At 43.6% G+C, this 16,471-nt stretch overlaps 2 protein-coding genes across 3 annotated transcripts in view; one reads left to right on the forward strand and one right to left on the reverse strand.

The window, feature by feature from the left end:
* LOC132099090 (chemokine-like protein TAFA-5) overlaps window positions 1-16,471 on the reverse strand; it is a 400,739-nt gene that overhangs the window by 20,301 nt on the left and 363,967 nt on the right. The window lies entirely within an intron of this gene.
* Window positions 351-4,156, forward strand: LOC132098516 (uncharacterized). The gene is made up of 3 exons (XM_059504602.1): window positions 351-1,213; window positions 1,382-1,534; window positions 4,104-4,156. The coding sequence occupies exons 1-3, from the start codon at window positions 529-531 to the stop codon at window positions 4,154-4,156; spliced, it is 891 nt and encodes a 296-aa protein (XP_059360585.1). The 5' UTR covers window positions 351-528.

A 16,471-nucleotide genomic window follows, 5' to 3' on the forward strand; every position in this document is an offset into this window, starting at 1 on the left:
CAGCGCGAGGAAGAGGACGACACAGATCCAGAGCCACAGAAAGAAGTGGAAAGACTTCACAATGTCCTGCAAGATCTTCGCCTCGACACAGATCAAAGAAAACAGCTGGAGAGAGAATCCAGAAAAGAACTCAACAAAAATCTCCAGCAAGGTGACGCTCTCCTAAAAAGAGCAGAGACTGAACTAAAAGGAAGAGACTATAAAACCCGGGCCTGCAAAACACACTTGCAAGCGGCCCAAGCTAAAATCAACGAGCATACTCTAAAGAGAGACGAGCTCCAAGATGAACTTGACACTGTTCACACAGAACTGAAACATTCTGACAGATTACAGAGTAGCTGGATTGGAGAAACGCACACCACAAAGTTGCTCCCGGCCCGCCACTCTAACCCTTTCAGCCAAGAACCCAGAGCTGAAAAAGGGGGTGTAAGCTCACGGCTCAAGAAATCACCAGCCAGCTTACAAGAACACCTGTCAACAACGGAGGGGAGAGAACCCTTCCAGAGAACGCATGCCACTAAACCCTGCATGGCTCACAGAGAACTTGACAAGCTAGCCAGAAACATACCTACATTCAAGCCAGATCCTGCAGGAGGACATGACGTTCATGCTTCTTTACAAGACATTGACTTTCACTTGCAAACTGTCATCAACGTGACAGATGTGAACACATTGTACCTGTTAAAAATCACGTCCAGGCATGATGTGCATTGTTGTCCGGATCGTCAACCAGAGACTGTCAAAGCGTACTACCAGCAACTGCTACAGACTTTGATTCTTGAATTCTCTGATCCAGACTCAGACCATGGGCTCCTTATTGCTATGGACCTCAAACAGGGCCGACTTGAAAACCCACAGACTTTCTGTAGTCAGCTACGAAAAGCCTACTTCGGAGCATGCAACGAACCGGGTATGGAACAGGATGTCAACTTAAAAACTCTGTTCCTCCGAAACCTACATGCCAGTTGGAGTTTTCATCTCAGAGTCCCAGCGTGTCTGCGTAACATGACTACACAAGAGTTACGGAACTCAGCCCACAAAGCTTGCACCAAGCAAAAGACTATTTGTGAAAAGACTGTGAAAAATCCCAAAGTCTCTGTCTCTGAGCACTGCTTGGAGTTAAGCCTAGATGGCGCACTACAACACCACAGTCACAGACATTTTTACAGAGAGTCAATACCGTTCCAAGCCAGCAGAGGGCAACACAATCATGGTGGTGCTCATCCAACGCACCAGAGCGAGCGACTCTGGGACCGGCGACCCAAAAAGAGCTTATCCCCACCGTCCAGAACACAAAGCCCCGACAGCCGGCAGTGGAACCACTCTCGATATGACACTGGTAAGCTCAATCCTGAGCCCACGTCAGAAAAACACAGTGCAGCCACGTCTGAGACAGCAGAGATCCTGAGGATGCTGAAAGAGCTTCTTTACATGAAAACTCGCAAGGAAGACAAGGAAGATGAACCAGACATCTTATGTCTGAGCATAAGAACTGAAACCAACACCCTGTCTAACTGCCATCTGTATGAGCCAAGCACCCAGAACACTGCTCGTCATCCACAGACCACAGAGCTATCTGTCACATCACAAGGTGACAGCATCACCCAACGTCAGTGAGACTGATGAAGCTGCTACAACTCTCAATACAAAACTAACTGATGACACACCGACGGAGGAGCCTTACACAGGTTTTCAATCTCAAGTGCAGCAAATTCTACAAGACGCTCATGCACTTCAGAGCGATACAGATCGCCAAAGACTCAGACAAATTCTTTATAAGCTCAAAGAATCCGGTGCCAAAGACTTTTTAAACTGTGGTCTTACCAACCTACACACGGTGCGCATACCTACGCACCCTGATGCTCCTCCCACTTCTGTCAAACAGTACAAGATTCTCATCGCCTCACACAAACTAGTGCAGGAGACCATCGAATCTATGCTGGAGAAAGGTGTCATCTATCCATGCAACAGCACCTACTCAACCCTCATCTGGCCCGCCCTCAAAACTAACCGCGAGTGGCAACCCACTAGTGACTACAGGAATCAACAGGTGCCGCTGTCACGATGGCACAAGACCCAGCTGGAACAAGAAATGCCCCGAATCAGAGGAGCCACAATCCTCCCTACACTGGATGTGGCCTCTGGATTCTGGACCATTCCGGTGCACCCGGAAAACCAACACAAACTGGCATTCACACTTGGCAACCGACAGTTCACCTTCAACAGTTGTCTGTTCGACTATGCCAACTCACCAGCTGAATTCAACATCTGTTCGAACAAAGCCTGTACAGACTCTAACTATGCTAGACTCAGTTTCGTGTGCCATCTTCCATGCTGTAAACAGAATGGTTTCAAAACTGCAAACAACAAGCCAGTCAAACACCAACACCTGTTCCAGCAATGTGATAACATCACAAAAACACACAATGTGACTGTGTACTGGAAGAAGGTAAAAGGACCCCGAAGCTACCAAGTCTAGACAAGGACTTAAAAGATCAAACTGACACTCTTGCCAAAACTGGCACACTAAACAACAGGCTGTGGTCACTCCCAACCCACCCACCCACATTCAGGGTTGAACTGATTACACACAGCATAAGAACTTTACTAGCTAAACTGCCTACCTCAGAAACGCTTACGCTGGCTCCGTTGTCTACAAAGACCAACATAGCGGACATGCGGGCTTCTGAAACCTCCATAATGACTTTGCTTTACCACCTCTCAGACCCCTCCATCCACCCTAGCAACCAGTCTATAGTCACTGACAAACAAAGCTCCAGACCACTGCATGATACAAAGGACATTCTGCGTGCACAGAAAAACATTGTGGTTTGTGCACCGTCTGACATCACAATGCCAGGGCTTGTAATGCTACGGAGCAAAAGGGGGAATATGCCAATATATTTCCATGACACATCATGTGCTGCACCACGCAGCACCAGAGCCACTGACAAAACACTGAAGCTAGCGTCATGCCAGCAGCAAAATGTGGCAAAACATGTGCCAGGGCGAGCTAAACCCAGTCGCCGCCCACGAAGCAAAGAGACTGCCCTGTCCAACCAAAGACAGCCATCGCTTGTTTCTTCCTCCCCTTTCTCTCTCTCTCTCCCTCTCATCTGTACCAGGATGCTGCTGGGGTTTGCCGTGCTGTGCTGTCAACCAAAGAGAGGACAGCTGCCACCGAGAGAACCACTGAGACTCCTGATCACCGACGACAGAGCACACTACCCCAGCACCGTAACACAATACAGCTGGACAGGTGTCCGATGGAGAGAGGACTCCCTCACTCACACTGAGGCCGATGTCAAACACATGTTCAGCCAACATGAGAAAGTGACTGTTATACAAATGGAGTTAAGTGGACACCACCACCGCTCCAAACAGTTCCCGGGAGCTTTGCTCAGAGCCGCTGCTGCCGCCAGAACGTTTAACATTGGTATGTCCAGTGTCAATGCAGCGAACCAGACCGTAAACTCCACGAAACCGCTGTTTACTGTCTTCCATAATGACTTTACCCAGACTCAGCTAATTACAGCATTAACAACAGACCTGCAGTGGGAGGATAGCTCCTCCAGTGACAGCCTAACCACGGGTAAAACCCCACCATACATGATACCCTTAAGCCTTGTGCTAACTGTGCTGGCTTACGCCATCACCACGCCAGCTGACCTGCTGCAAATACACCTAGCCAACTCTCTGGATAGCACCATCCTACTGCACGTCAACCCCAAACAGAGAGAAGTGAATGTGCTCCTGAACCAACCCATCAGCGAGTCAAGCCAAGTCTACAGACCTAAAGACATTGTCAGTGTCAGGTTCTGGGAAAGCAACACCCACACCAAGACACACATTCCAGATGTGGTGGCCTACCACGACAGCGACACACAGCTGTACCTGGCCCCAAACCTGCACATGTATACTTTGACCAAAGACATTCATTATCTCTGCCTTAACAAACCCTTCCTCAGACACAACGCTGAAGGAATCTGCGGGTTGCAACCCCTGGTCAGCGACACATGCTGCCAAGCCTCGTACAGAAGTCACAGAAACGCAAGCAGAGATTGTAGGTGACAGATGGCTCGTCAACACTCCTGTGCGCACAGCTACACTGACCTACGGCCAGCATGACCCTGCCACCCATGGATTCAAGTACTGAAAGGTGCCACCCAACACATTGACATTACTCCCGTCGACACAGCCCTCCAAGCACTGTCTCGACAGCCCGTTCTGAACCCGTCATCTGCGGTCCGAGCCTGGACTGCTGCCGACACTGCACGGCGCATCTCCACTGTCATTGGTCCCGCCCTGACCCTTGGCGTGACCTTCATCCTATACAGGAGACTCAACGAGACGCAAACCTCTACAACCAAACTCACAACAGCCGTGGCTGGAGGTTTCCGATGGAATCCCCGGAAAGGGGGTGCCAAGTCAAAGACAACACCGAACCTCATCAAGCTGAATCCTCAGCTCCAGGAACCACCTGCCATCATGAACCACCTGACATCATGATCCACCTGCTACACGTCCATCATGATTAATCCTGTCATCTGCCCATCCTGATGATTGCTGTCCGATGATGTCCACACAGGGACTTCATCCGACGGAAAGGGGGGATGTAACGGATATGCAGGTCATCGATTCATGGGTTCTGAACTAATGAATCACGGTTTGTTGAATCTAAAACAATGCAAACCTAACACTTTTAGATTTTGATTTCAGGCATATAAAATGAAACCTTTTTACACTAAATGCCTGGCCTGGCACCAGCCTGGCTGGATTTAAATTATTTACGACACAGGATTAGACATTCCAAAGTCACGTGAGCAGCCTCAAAGAGATTACGAACTCTCCTTACAACTTACACACACACACACCCACAAATGTTTTATCTTACACTCATCATGTAAGTCCTTAATAATATGTATTTTGAATAGGTTTGTGTATTGCATAAAAATGGTTAATCCTGTGATGCGAGGATTATAAGTATGACTTGTAAATGGGAAATGTTTTTGAAGTAATGTTCTCAAATAGAACCATGGGTTGTAACCCTACCCCTGACCAGCTCATAAAACGAAGTCATCCCACTGGGAAACAGGACAGGAAAAAGCCAGCTCACTGGCTAATTTCTCTCAATATATTCTAAATGTATTAACTATTGCTTTTTGTGCAGTAGATGTTTCCCCATATAAATTGGAGTATCTGCAGTTTTATCGTGTGTTAATCAAACTTTAAATGTGTGTAATTCTGCATTTGAATGTAACTTCACGTGTTGATCATTTATACTTGTTATTTTTGGTATCTGTTTAATCATCATGCTTTGACGGACTCACTTATATAAAGGAAATTTATGAAAAATGTATTAATCTGGAATTACCAACTTGCTGGAATAAAACTGCTGAACTCAACTGTACCATAACTCACTCGAAGTGGGTGTTTCCCCAGAGACAAAGGAACTTTTTCCCGCTTCAGATCGCGGACGTTCATTGGTTGTTCACGCAAACAGAGGCGTGAACCAGTCGAGCTATAAAGGACTGACCCAGGAAGCACCTCCCACTTTTTTAAGCTCTTACTCTACACTCTTGACCCTGCTCGTCCCTCTGCGCGGCCTTGGGCCGCTCTCCTATCGCCGTCCCTCTCAGCACGACGGCTGAGAGGACAGCCTTTTCATGGCTCCTCCGGGAGCGTCTATTTCTTTTGTTTTTGTTTATTTTCCTTACTAAGTTTATTCAACTATTCATCTCTCCACACAAGGAAGACAAATTCTGAAACATTGCTTTGTTGGACCTTTCAAATATCGTGCGATTCCGCAGCAGCCCGGAAAACAGAAAGAACACGCCTAGCTACGGGACCACGCTCACGCTGCTCCAGCACAGAAAGAGACACAGAGACACTTGCAAGTATCATTCTCTATGGAGATTTAAATGCTGCTTAAAGTTTGTCTATGATTTGATTTCTATGTTGCCTTTCAAGGGTTACTGTCTGTGAGTTTGCATAACTGAGCGCGTGATTCTGTGATCACGCCTATTCTCTCATTCTCTCTCCCTCTCTCTCTCTCTCTCTCCCTCTCCCTCATTTGGATTCCGTTATGTCTTGTACAAAGTTTACTGTCTATATTGTCGTACGCGTATTTACTCTGTATAAATCGTAGTTTGATGTATTATTAGTTCAATTATTAAATTCCATATACTCCAGATTGTCTGTCTAAGTTGCTCATGTTACAAAGTCAATGAAATGTCGATCTTAGCTACAAAGCTCATTTGTTACTTTTAAGTAATATAAATTTTATAAGGACAGGAGAATGGTTTCATGGCCAGAAACTATTTGTCCTGGAATTATAAGAAGTGATAGCGTTACTGAGAATTAATAAGTAAATCTTACGGCCGTTTGCTGGACGAACCACGTTTGATTTACATTAATTTCTAGTAAAATATATCACAATAATTGATATGAAGAATAGAATATTGAAATATAAATGAGTAAATTACAGTGCCTTGTGATGAGTTATTAATATATACAATTGACCTATTTTTCATCTTCAATAATTTTAATGCAACTGTAATATGATATATATATATATATATATATATATATATATATATATATATATATATAAATCATATTCCTGATTAATTATTCAAATTCCCTATATATCATTTGAGTTAATTATTATGTACAACCCAGTGTGGCTACACACATGTTCTGCATCATCTGCAAGAATGGCTTCAGTGTATGACATAATGGAAGTGAGAGAAAAGTAAATTGTTTATTAGATTCAAAATATGGATATTTTTCTTACAAAAATGCATGGACTCACTACAGGAGGCCTTTATTCACCCCCCACCCACCCGCATGCTCTATTTGATGACTTGTGGACTGTTCAACTCCAACACTCACCGACTGCAATGATAAAGCTTGGAATAGCCAGGAATTTTTTTATATAACTCCAACTGGATTCTTCTCAAAGTAGAAAGTCACATGCCTTTGGTGTGAGACACATGCCTTTGGTGTGAGAGACCTGGGTTAGAATCCACTGTGAGATACCAATGTGTCCCTGAGCAAGATACCTAACCCCTAGTTGCTCCAGAGGCGTGCGACTTCTGACATATATAGCAATTGTAAGTCGCTTTGGATAAAAGTGTCAGCTAAATTAATAATGTAATGTAATAATTCGAAGGTGAGTAAAAAATTGTTAAAGACGCTTATGGGAAAACTCTGAGATGACTGAAGCCTTTTTTAGTAACGCAGTGTAACTGCACGGCCATTGGGGCATCTGCCTATGTAAGTGGCACAGTGACATAGAATCCTCAGGTTACTTCGACTGTAACGACGACTGAGTCGTGCAACTACATAGCATGGCAAAGTATGCAGCACTCATTGCTTATCTCAGGGAAACGAGGTTACTTTAGTAACCAAGTACGTTCCCTGTCGATACTTCACTCGTACTACGTCTTGTTAAAGACGCTTATGGGAAACCAATTCAATCCTGCAATGATATGCTAGAGGAATGACTAATACTTGAAATTGCTTTAAGTATCTAAAAGGGCCCAGAAGGACCAAGTATTCTGCAGAGAAAGCCCGCAAGAGTCGATGGGGCCAAACTTAGACAGGTTGGCCCGGCCTTGTATAATCATTCCAGAATAAATCAGTACTGCCTTGGAAGTCCTGGAGCCAAGAGCGCACTTGAAGGAGGCAAACTCCAAACTGGTAGTAATATGACAAAGTGGCCTGCTATACAGAAAGGACCTGCGCCTATAAGTTCGGGACGTCCAGACTGTAAAATCTTGTGAATGCGGAAAGGCGATGCTCAGCCAACCACTGCGTAAATTCACACCGCTAGACCAAGCCCAGGAAGAGACCACGCTTCTAGTTGACTTACTCCCATGGTGCATTGAAGGCCTAAGAAGAGTATGCTAGCCTAATAGCGTCAATTATGCATTTGGAAAGTCTCTGCTTCATAACTGGAGACCCCATGGTGTGGCCACCAAAGCATACAAACAGTTGATCGGACCACATGAACGGGGTGGAACGCTCAACATAGATTTTCAGCGCCCGAACGGGGCATAGTAAGTTTAACTGTTGGTCTTGCTCCGAAGGAAACAGACTTGAGAGCACTTTAGGTACATAGCCATGCCTTGGTTTCAGGATGACCTTGGAGTCGTTGGGCCCCACTCGAGGCAAGTGGGGCTCACTGACCATGCCTGCAAATCTCCCATACGCTTTACCAATGCTAATGCTAGCAGCAGAATAGTCCTAAGTGTCAGAGAACAAAGGTCAATGGATTGTAGTGGCTCCAATGGAGGAATCTTCAGAGCCCTCAACACCGTGGCAGCTACAGGAGTGTGAGAGGATGCTATGCCTCCTACATAGACCTTAAGCGTGGAAGGGGAATGGCCCTTATAGCTACAGCTCGTGCAGGAAGGACAATATTAGAGATATGTCATATGAGATTGGGTCCCGGCCGCAGGCTGTACACCAGCCTGAAAAGAAATACCATTTAAGGGTGTAGAGTCATCTTGTAGACTTCGCTCTAGCCTGAGATACAGTGTTTAGCAAGCTCTCTGGGAGGTTCACAAGCTGTGTCTGAGGTCGATAATGGGCCTTAGGCTGCCACCCTTCTTGGGGATGAGGAAGTAACAGCTGTAAATGCCTGACTCGCTCTTGGCTGGAGAAACCATTTCTACAGCTCCTTTTGCCAGCAAATTCATCTCTTTGGAGCGTAGGATGTGTGCATCCTCACTTAGAACCCAGGTGGAGACCACGATGCTGAAGTGCGGGAGTCTTCGAGCGAATTGGAGTGTATAACCTCGTTTAATTATCCCCATAACCCAGCTTGACACCCCAGGGATGGCCTGTAAGGCTTCGTCCCCTGTGGCAAGGGGCTGGATTGGTTCGAGCGGTGGGCCATGGATGTGCCGATTACCTGCACTGTCATCTAGGTGGCGAAGGGCAGGGTCAGTCGTGCTGCACAGCACTTTAAAAGGCACAGGGTCTGGGCCGGACTCATCCATACAACAGAGGAGTTTGGACTGGAAGACCTGGAAGAGTGCCATGGAATGGAGCCCCAAAGCCACCTGTCCAGCAGAAAATATCCAAAACAAAAAACAAGAAAAACCCACTAAATAATTTTCTGAAATTTGTATGTATATTTTACAAAAATCATGGCCACATTGTACTAATTTGCAACCCCTGTACACCCCAACCCTCATCTTGTCAACTGTACTTTATTTTATTTTGGATCTAAAATGTTTTTAAATCTATTTAAATTCATTTTCTTTATGACCCTAGCTTGCTGGCAGCTAACAATTGTCTCCAAATTCATCTCTTTTAGAATCTCACCAACCATTCAAATAGGCAGCTAAACCCTATATTGTCTGTGCCCAGTTTCAGAAATAACCTGAAATTATGTCAATTCTTTCAAATGTAGGGTCATTGTCTCAATGTCTTTTATTATTCTGTAATACTTTCATTCACCCTTTCCCCTCCTTTGACTCTCTGCTCTTATGACTAAACTGTGTGAGATTTCATCATATAAGGTAAGGTGATTTGGTCGATCCATCAGTGCCTGTCTAACAACGTCGAGCCATATGCCAGATATGGCCAACAATCTACAAGAGATGAATATTGCTTGTTTAATTTGCTGTTGAATGAGGTGGTCACAATCATATGAATCTGTAGAAATGAATGAGCTAATCACAAACATGATAGCTATAATGAGTGATTATCCAAACAGGATGGGCCTACAGGGACTCTTGAATTGATTAGTGATCATTCGCTAGTGATCAACGCTTTGGGGAATGCCTCTAGAGTGACGTGTGATATCAGTTCAATGAATGGGCAAGATGTCATAGGCGGGTGAAGTCAGAGACCAGGAAGCTTAAAAGCATGAGCGGCGAAGCCGGCATTTAGCCTTCTGTCTTCAGCAAGCGCTATGTGTGTTTACTGTTCATTTACATTTGTGAGTCTTATTTAGTGTTGTTTGTCATCCCCATACCAGTATGCCAAAAGCATGGCCAAGTTAAACATCGATTGGCCCGCTGAAAAAGGCTGAACCGCAGAAAAGCAAACTGGATGAGCGTTTTCTGCGAACTAAGCCGCCACCTCTGCACTGAAGTCTGCCTTTTTTCCTGATTTGCATGCCGAGGTGTGTAAATCGTGGGAAAAGCCATTCTCGGGCCACCTCTTTATCCTCGTTTCTGATCCCTACTGCAACATAGCGGGGATGAATAAGTGCGGTTATAAGGCGATTCCCCGGGTTGAACAGACGCTCGCCAGCTATCTGTCTCCCGGTGCGGCATCGTTTTTAAAGGCTCGAGCGCAGCCCTCCAAGCCGCAGCGCACAACATCAGTGCTGGTGGGCAAATGCGTCCCATTTTAAATCTGTGTCTAGTGAACTACTCAGTCAAGCGGCTGAAGTTCAGGATGCTCACACTCAAACAGTTCGTGTCTGAGATCAGGTACGAGGACTGGTTTGACACGATAGATCTTAAAGATGCATTTTTCCATATCTCCATCCCTCCCCAACACAGGAAGTTTCTGAGGTTTGCTTTCGGGGGGAAGCATCCAAGTCGATCCTCGCCACAGTCACAAGAGTGAGAGAAGGCCGGTCACTCACTGTCAAGCAGTTTCAAAAACTGCTGGGTCTGATGGCAGCTTCGTCCAACATGATACCTATTGGGGATACACACAGTTTGTGCGTTGTTTGCCTGGGAGTGGAGCATGCAGAGTCGGCTCTCGAGGGGGCCGAATGCCCGCATTGCGAGCGGCTTGCCCTGCATGTTCTCCGCTCCCAGAGGGCTCTCTTCACTGAGATTTAATGAAAAAGATTACAAATATGATTTATTATTATTTTTTTTACAATGCATGCAACCATCAATGGCCTTACTAATATTAATAAAGTATTTCTGCTCTATTTTAAGACCCTAGACCCATGCTCACTCCATCAGCAAAAAATAGTTTACATGTCACATAATTTTACAAGGCGCTAGAAAGGCAACCACATATCTTTAAAATCCTCAAGTTTTCCTCTCACAATGTAGGTCAGGTTCTCCAGTGGCAGGTTGCTAGACATTAGTTTAATCCACTGGTTTATCTTTGGCCTTTCTGTGTTCTTCCAGTTCAGAGCAATTACATGGTTAGCCTGCAATAAGCAGAAACTAACAAGATTCCTCTTTTTTGTAGCCCCTTTAAAACCATTTGAAAAAATGTGCAGTAAGCAGAGTTTACCGTCCATAGGCATGTTACATTCAATCAAACGGGAAAGAAATGTAGTGACCTCCTTCCAAAAAATCTGAAGTTCCGGACACTGCCACATACAATGAAGAAGAGTGCCCTTGTCTACACCACATTTTACCCAGACATCAGGAATATTAGAATTAAAAAGATGAAGTTTTACAGGAGTAATATAGGTTCTAAATAACCATTTGTACTGCAGCAATCTAAACCTGGTGTTAATAGTTTGTGTCTGTGCCAACAGGCAAGAATTGTTCCACTCATCATCTGAAATTTCTGTTTGTAAATCAGTTTTCCATGCTTGTAAATAAGAAAGACTACTTTCTTTTCAGGAAAGTAGTAAAATGTTAGAAAATTTGGAAGGCAGGCCTCTACTCTGGTGATGGTTAATGGTTATATTCTCTATAGTGGAGAGTGGGGGTTTCATAAGTAGACTTTAATTGGGTAGTGATGAAACTTCTAACCTGTAAGTACTTAAAAAAGTGTTTTTTGGGCAAGCCATATTTATTTACCAATTGCTCAAAAGACATCAATACTCCTTCACTATATAGGTCCCCAATTTTATTTAAGCCATTATTCAGCCAAATTCTAAACCCCATGTCTGCTCTTCCTGGTTTAAATCTATAATTTCCCCAAATTGGCGACAAACATGAGAGCCTAGATACCTCTGATAAGGCAGAGTGAGAATGGTGCCAGATTGATATTGTGTTTTTGAAAAAAGGATTTTTCGTGTCTTTTAATAATATTTTAATTTCAGCTGCATAAAGATAACATGTCAAGGGTAGCTTCAATGTATTGTTCTCAATGTGTATCCAATATGGTGTATCAGTGGTAGAAAAATAATAAGTAGCAGCACAAAGTTGAGCTGCCCAATACTACAACTTGAAATTAGGCAATCTAAGCCCCCCTCGGTCATAGGGCAGATATACAGTAGAAGGGAGAGCCGCAGCCTGGGGCGTTTACTATTCCATATAAATTTGGTAAAGGTTTTATTCAATGAGGAAAAGAAGGATGCTGGAATGTGTAAGGGGATGGACTGGAAAAGATATAAGAATTTTGGGAGAATGGACATTTTAATAACATTAATGCGACCTATCATAGAAATTGGCATTCTACCCCATCTTTCTAAGGAGTCCAATACCTTTTTTACTAAGGAATCATAATTAATAGATACAATTTTCTTTATGTCAGGATTTATTTTAATTCCCAGGTAAGTGAAGCTTTCATAGGTACATGTAAATTGTGTTTGTTATGATGGGTTATTTTTGTTCAGCATTAACAGGGAGCTTTTATTTTGGTTAATTTTGTGGAAAGCTTGGATGCCAAGAACAAATCCATTTTGGTCGTTCGAAACTAAGTTAGGAATATGTGATTCAATCCTCCGAGCTAGAGCCTTGCATAGTATTTTGGTGTCACATGACATCAAGGATATAAGCCTGTATGACCCCACCTCTGTCGGGGCTATACCTGGTTTTAACAGAAGTGAAATGGCTGCTAATCTTAAGGATGGGGGTAGAATGCCTTTCTCATAGGACTCATTATACATTTCAAGTAGATGAGGTAATAATTTATCTGAAAATCTCTTATAAAGCTCAATAGACAGGCCATCAGGGCCAGGGGCTTTGCCTCTATTCATATGGGTGAGTGCCTCCTTAAGTTCTTGAATGCTCAGTTTTCCATCTAGATCATTTTTAGTTTCCTCTGACAAGGTTGGGAATTGAAGTTGGTCCAGAAACTGATCCTGTTTATCCATATTATCTGGATATTGAGATTTATATACATTTTCATAATATTCTACAAAAGTGTCATTTATACATTTTGGATCCACTAAATTCTCTCCATTATCAAGTATAATTGAGTTAATAGCCTTACTTGTCTGTATTTTTTTAAGCCTCCAAGCCAGCAGTTTTCCTGCCCTCTCACCCTGGTCATAGTATGACTGTTTCAACCACAGTAAACTAGTTGCTATTTTATTGGTAGTGAGTTCATTATATTCAGATTTTAGTAAGAGAAGCTTTTAATATTTTTCAATGTCATCACAGTAATACAGCTGGTCCTGCAGCTCCTTTATTTGTTTGTCAATGTCTTTCAATTTATTTAGATGTATTTTAGATTTATGCAGAGTGTAGCTCATTATTTCCCCCCTTATATAAGCTTTAAATGCTTCCCATTTTATTGATGCACTGGTCTGGTCTTTATTAAAATTAAAGTATTCCGTTTTTTTTCCCTTCAAGAAATTCCTCAAATTCTGCTGACTTCAGCCATTTAGCTTGAAACCGAAATGGAAGTGGAGATGAATAATAACTGGGAAACTTAACTGATAAGATAATTGGAGCGTGGTCAGAGAGTAGTATAGTCTCATACCAGCAATTCTGAATCATAGATACCAGACCAGAGGAAACCAAAAAGAAATCTATACGAGAATACTTTTTGTAGGTAGCAGAAAAACATGATTACTCTATCTTGTTCGGACAAAGTTGTCTCCAGATCTCCACTAAATTTAGATCGTTCATACATTTTCCAATCGTTTTCCTGGCTTGTTGGTGGGAAGTGTCGGAGCTATTTGAACGATCTACTGCAGGATGCATCACACAATTAAAATCTCCTCCAATAATGCACTGGCCCCTATATGCTAACATATTTAAAAAGAAATGTTGGTAAAAGGCAGGATCATCCCCATTGGGGGCATATAAACATACCAAGTTGACTAATGTAGAGATTATATTTCCACTTAGTATAATAAATCTCCCAGATGGACCCAAATATTTATCTTTTAGATCAAAGGGAACTGATTTATGGATCAATATTATGACCCCTCTTGCATGAGTAGTAAAACTAGAGGAGAATACCTGACCAGGCCACCTAGATCTAATCTTTTTCACATCTACATCTACCAACTGTGTCTCTTGTAAGAAACACACTGTACTCTTCATTTGTTTAATTCTGCCCAGCACCTGTTTGAGCTTGACAATTTTGTTCAGACCTCTTACATTGCAGCTAAACACATTTATAACTGAGGTATCAAACATAAATTCTTGTTAACCTCAATTTTAGGCCATGTAAAGTCATCAAACACAAAAAATATGGAGTAAGCCCCTTATCACAAAACCCCTCACATTTCCCCAAATGAAATGTGATGCTAAACCTTTTAAGACTAGGAACTTGGGTTATATAAAACGTTTCATCCACATAGTGGGTTACGCGTAAATCTGCACACATAGCATAGCCACACATGGGCTAGCTGTAATAGAAATGTTTGGACCATAATAAAACTTGATGCACATTAACGTGCACCCAGTGCGTGAAAAAATAAAAAATAAATAAATAAAAAAAGGACATTCATGCCAATTACGTATTTTAACAATAAGGCAACTTACAAAATTATCCGTTGAATTTGTCCATTTTCATGGTCATTACTCGTCAGTGGCTCCATGCAGGAGAAAAAAAGAGCGGTGAGCACAAAGCTTAGTTTTTAAGTCTCAGAGTTGTCACAATTCTGCGAGCTTATTTCCTGAACCTATTCTTCAGCCTCAGCAACCGATTTAAAAATCCTGCGTTTGTCATTGTGCGTGATGATCAGATGGGCTGGATACAGCATACCATACCGAATATTCAGTGCACAGTTTGCAGTGTTGCAGTTTGCGTTTCTCCGTGGAGAGGGCAGGGAAAAAAAGCGACTCGTTGATTCTCATAGTGTACCTCCATCATCTTCCTGGCGGTTCTCAGGGTTGCTTCCCGGTCCCGGTAGTTCAGAAACTTCATTATTACCACCCGTGGCGATGTAGATTTAGGGTTAATAGGCCCGATCCTGTGTGCTCTCTCTATGATGGGGGACAAAGTGAAACCTTCCCCTAGTGTATCTCGGAGCCACTTCTCCAGGAAACCACACAGATCTGAGCCCTCCGATTTTTTGGGTAACCCAACCAGTCTCAAGTTGGAGCGTCTGCTCCTGTCTTCTTGCTCTGTAATTCTGTCGCAAAGATTCTGCACAGTTTTCTCCAGTATTATAACTTTGCCTTGAAGAGAGGTTACATCATCTTCTGTTTGCGAGATTCACTCCTCCGTCTCATTGATTCTTTCAGAGTGCAAATGTATATCGCCTTTTATATCGTTAATTGCTTTCAGCATATCGGTAGATTGTTTAGCCATGTCACCTTTCAATGACAGAATTTCCTTGAGAATGTCACTGTTTGTCGGACTCGGCGTCACCTGCGCCTCCAAAGTTTCGGGGGCCTCTGGAGTCTCCGATGCCTCCCGTGTATTGGATTCATTGGAAATATCCAGCGGTGCTTTGCTAGCATTAGCCGTGTCCACATTAGCCCCTTTGCCTTGTGAAGCCGTTTTTCCTGGTTGTTTGCCAGTTTTAGCGTTTTTTGGTGGCATATTGTCCAGTAGAAGCGCGTGGGTCAAGAACAAGTAGAATTGTGTTTATTGGTCCAAGTTAAGGATAGTTTTAATGGATTTATGTCACGGTTGGTAAACCGTGATCTCTGGGTTTTGCACTTCGTGGGTGAAGTCTGTGTGTTACGCGTCAGCACTGATTAGTTTGTGGGCGTCTCCGCTAATTGTCATTAGCAACAGCTGTCACTCATTACTCATCCCTATATATTGGCTTGTCTAGCGTCTTGTGTTTGTGAGAGCGTTGTTTCATGTTGGTGACCTGTGCTTTTCTTTCTTGTGTGTTTCTGCGTTTGAATGTCCGTGTCTCCCCGGAACCCTGTCCACTCTACGCAACCCAACTCCAAGCAACATCACTTACCTTCGGCTCGCTTCACCACAGTTCCTGTGTCACTCTCTCCTGCTGCCAACTCACCTCCGCCTTCCGGTTACTTCACCTATCACCACCATCCTGGACTGTGTATTCCTCCCAGCGTCGTATTTGTGTCTCAGTATTGTATTGTATCATTGACTCCTTTAAACTGTATTATACTCGCACTTGCTTCCTGCCACTCCTTCACCCAGTCGTTACAGAACGCTCTTAACGTAAGTCTCCGCCTAAGGGCAAGCTTTACTCTCTTTCTATTCTGGACAGGGAGGCCATGGAGAAAAACATTTCTCATTCCTTGGCATCGAGGTTCATCCGCCCTTCCTCTTCTCCAGTGGGGGCGGGATTCTTTTTTGTGGGTAAGAAGGATGGTTCTCTGCGACCTTGTATTGACTACCGAGAGCTGAACAACATCACGATAAAGAACACCTATCCTTTGCCATTGATGTCTTCAGCTTTCGAGAGGTTACAGGGAGC

Source organism: Carassius carassius, chromosome 22, assembly GCF_963082965.1.
Source record: "Carassius carassius chromosome 22, fCarCar2.1, whole genome shotgun sequence".
NCBI classification, from domain to species: domain Eukaryota; kingdom Metazoa; phylum Chordata; class Actinopteri; order Cypriniformes; family Cyprinidae; genus Carassius; species Carassius carassius.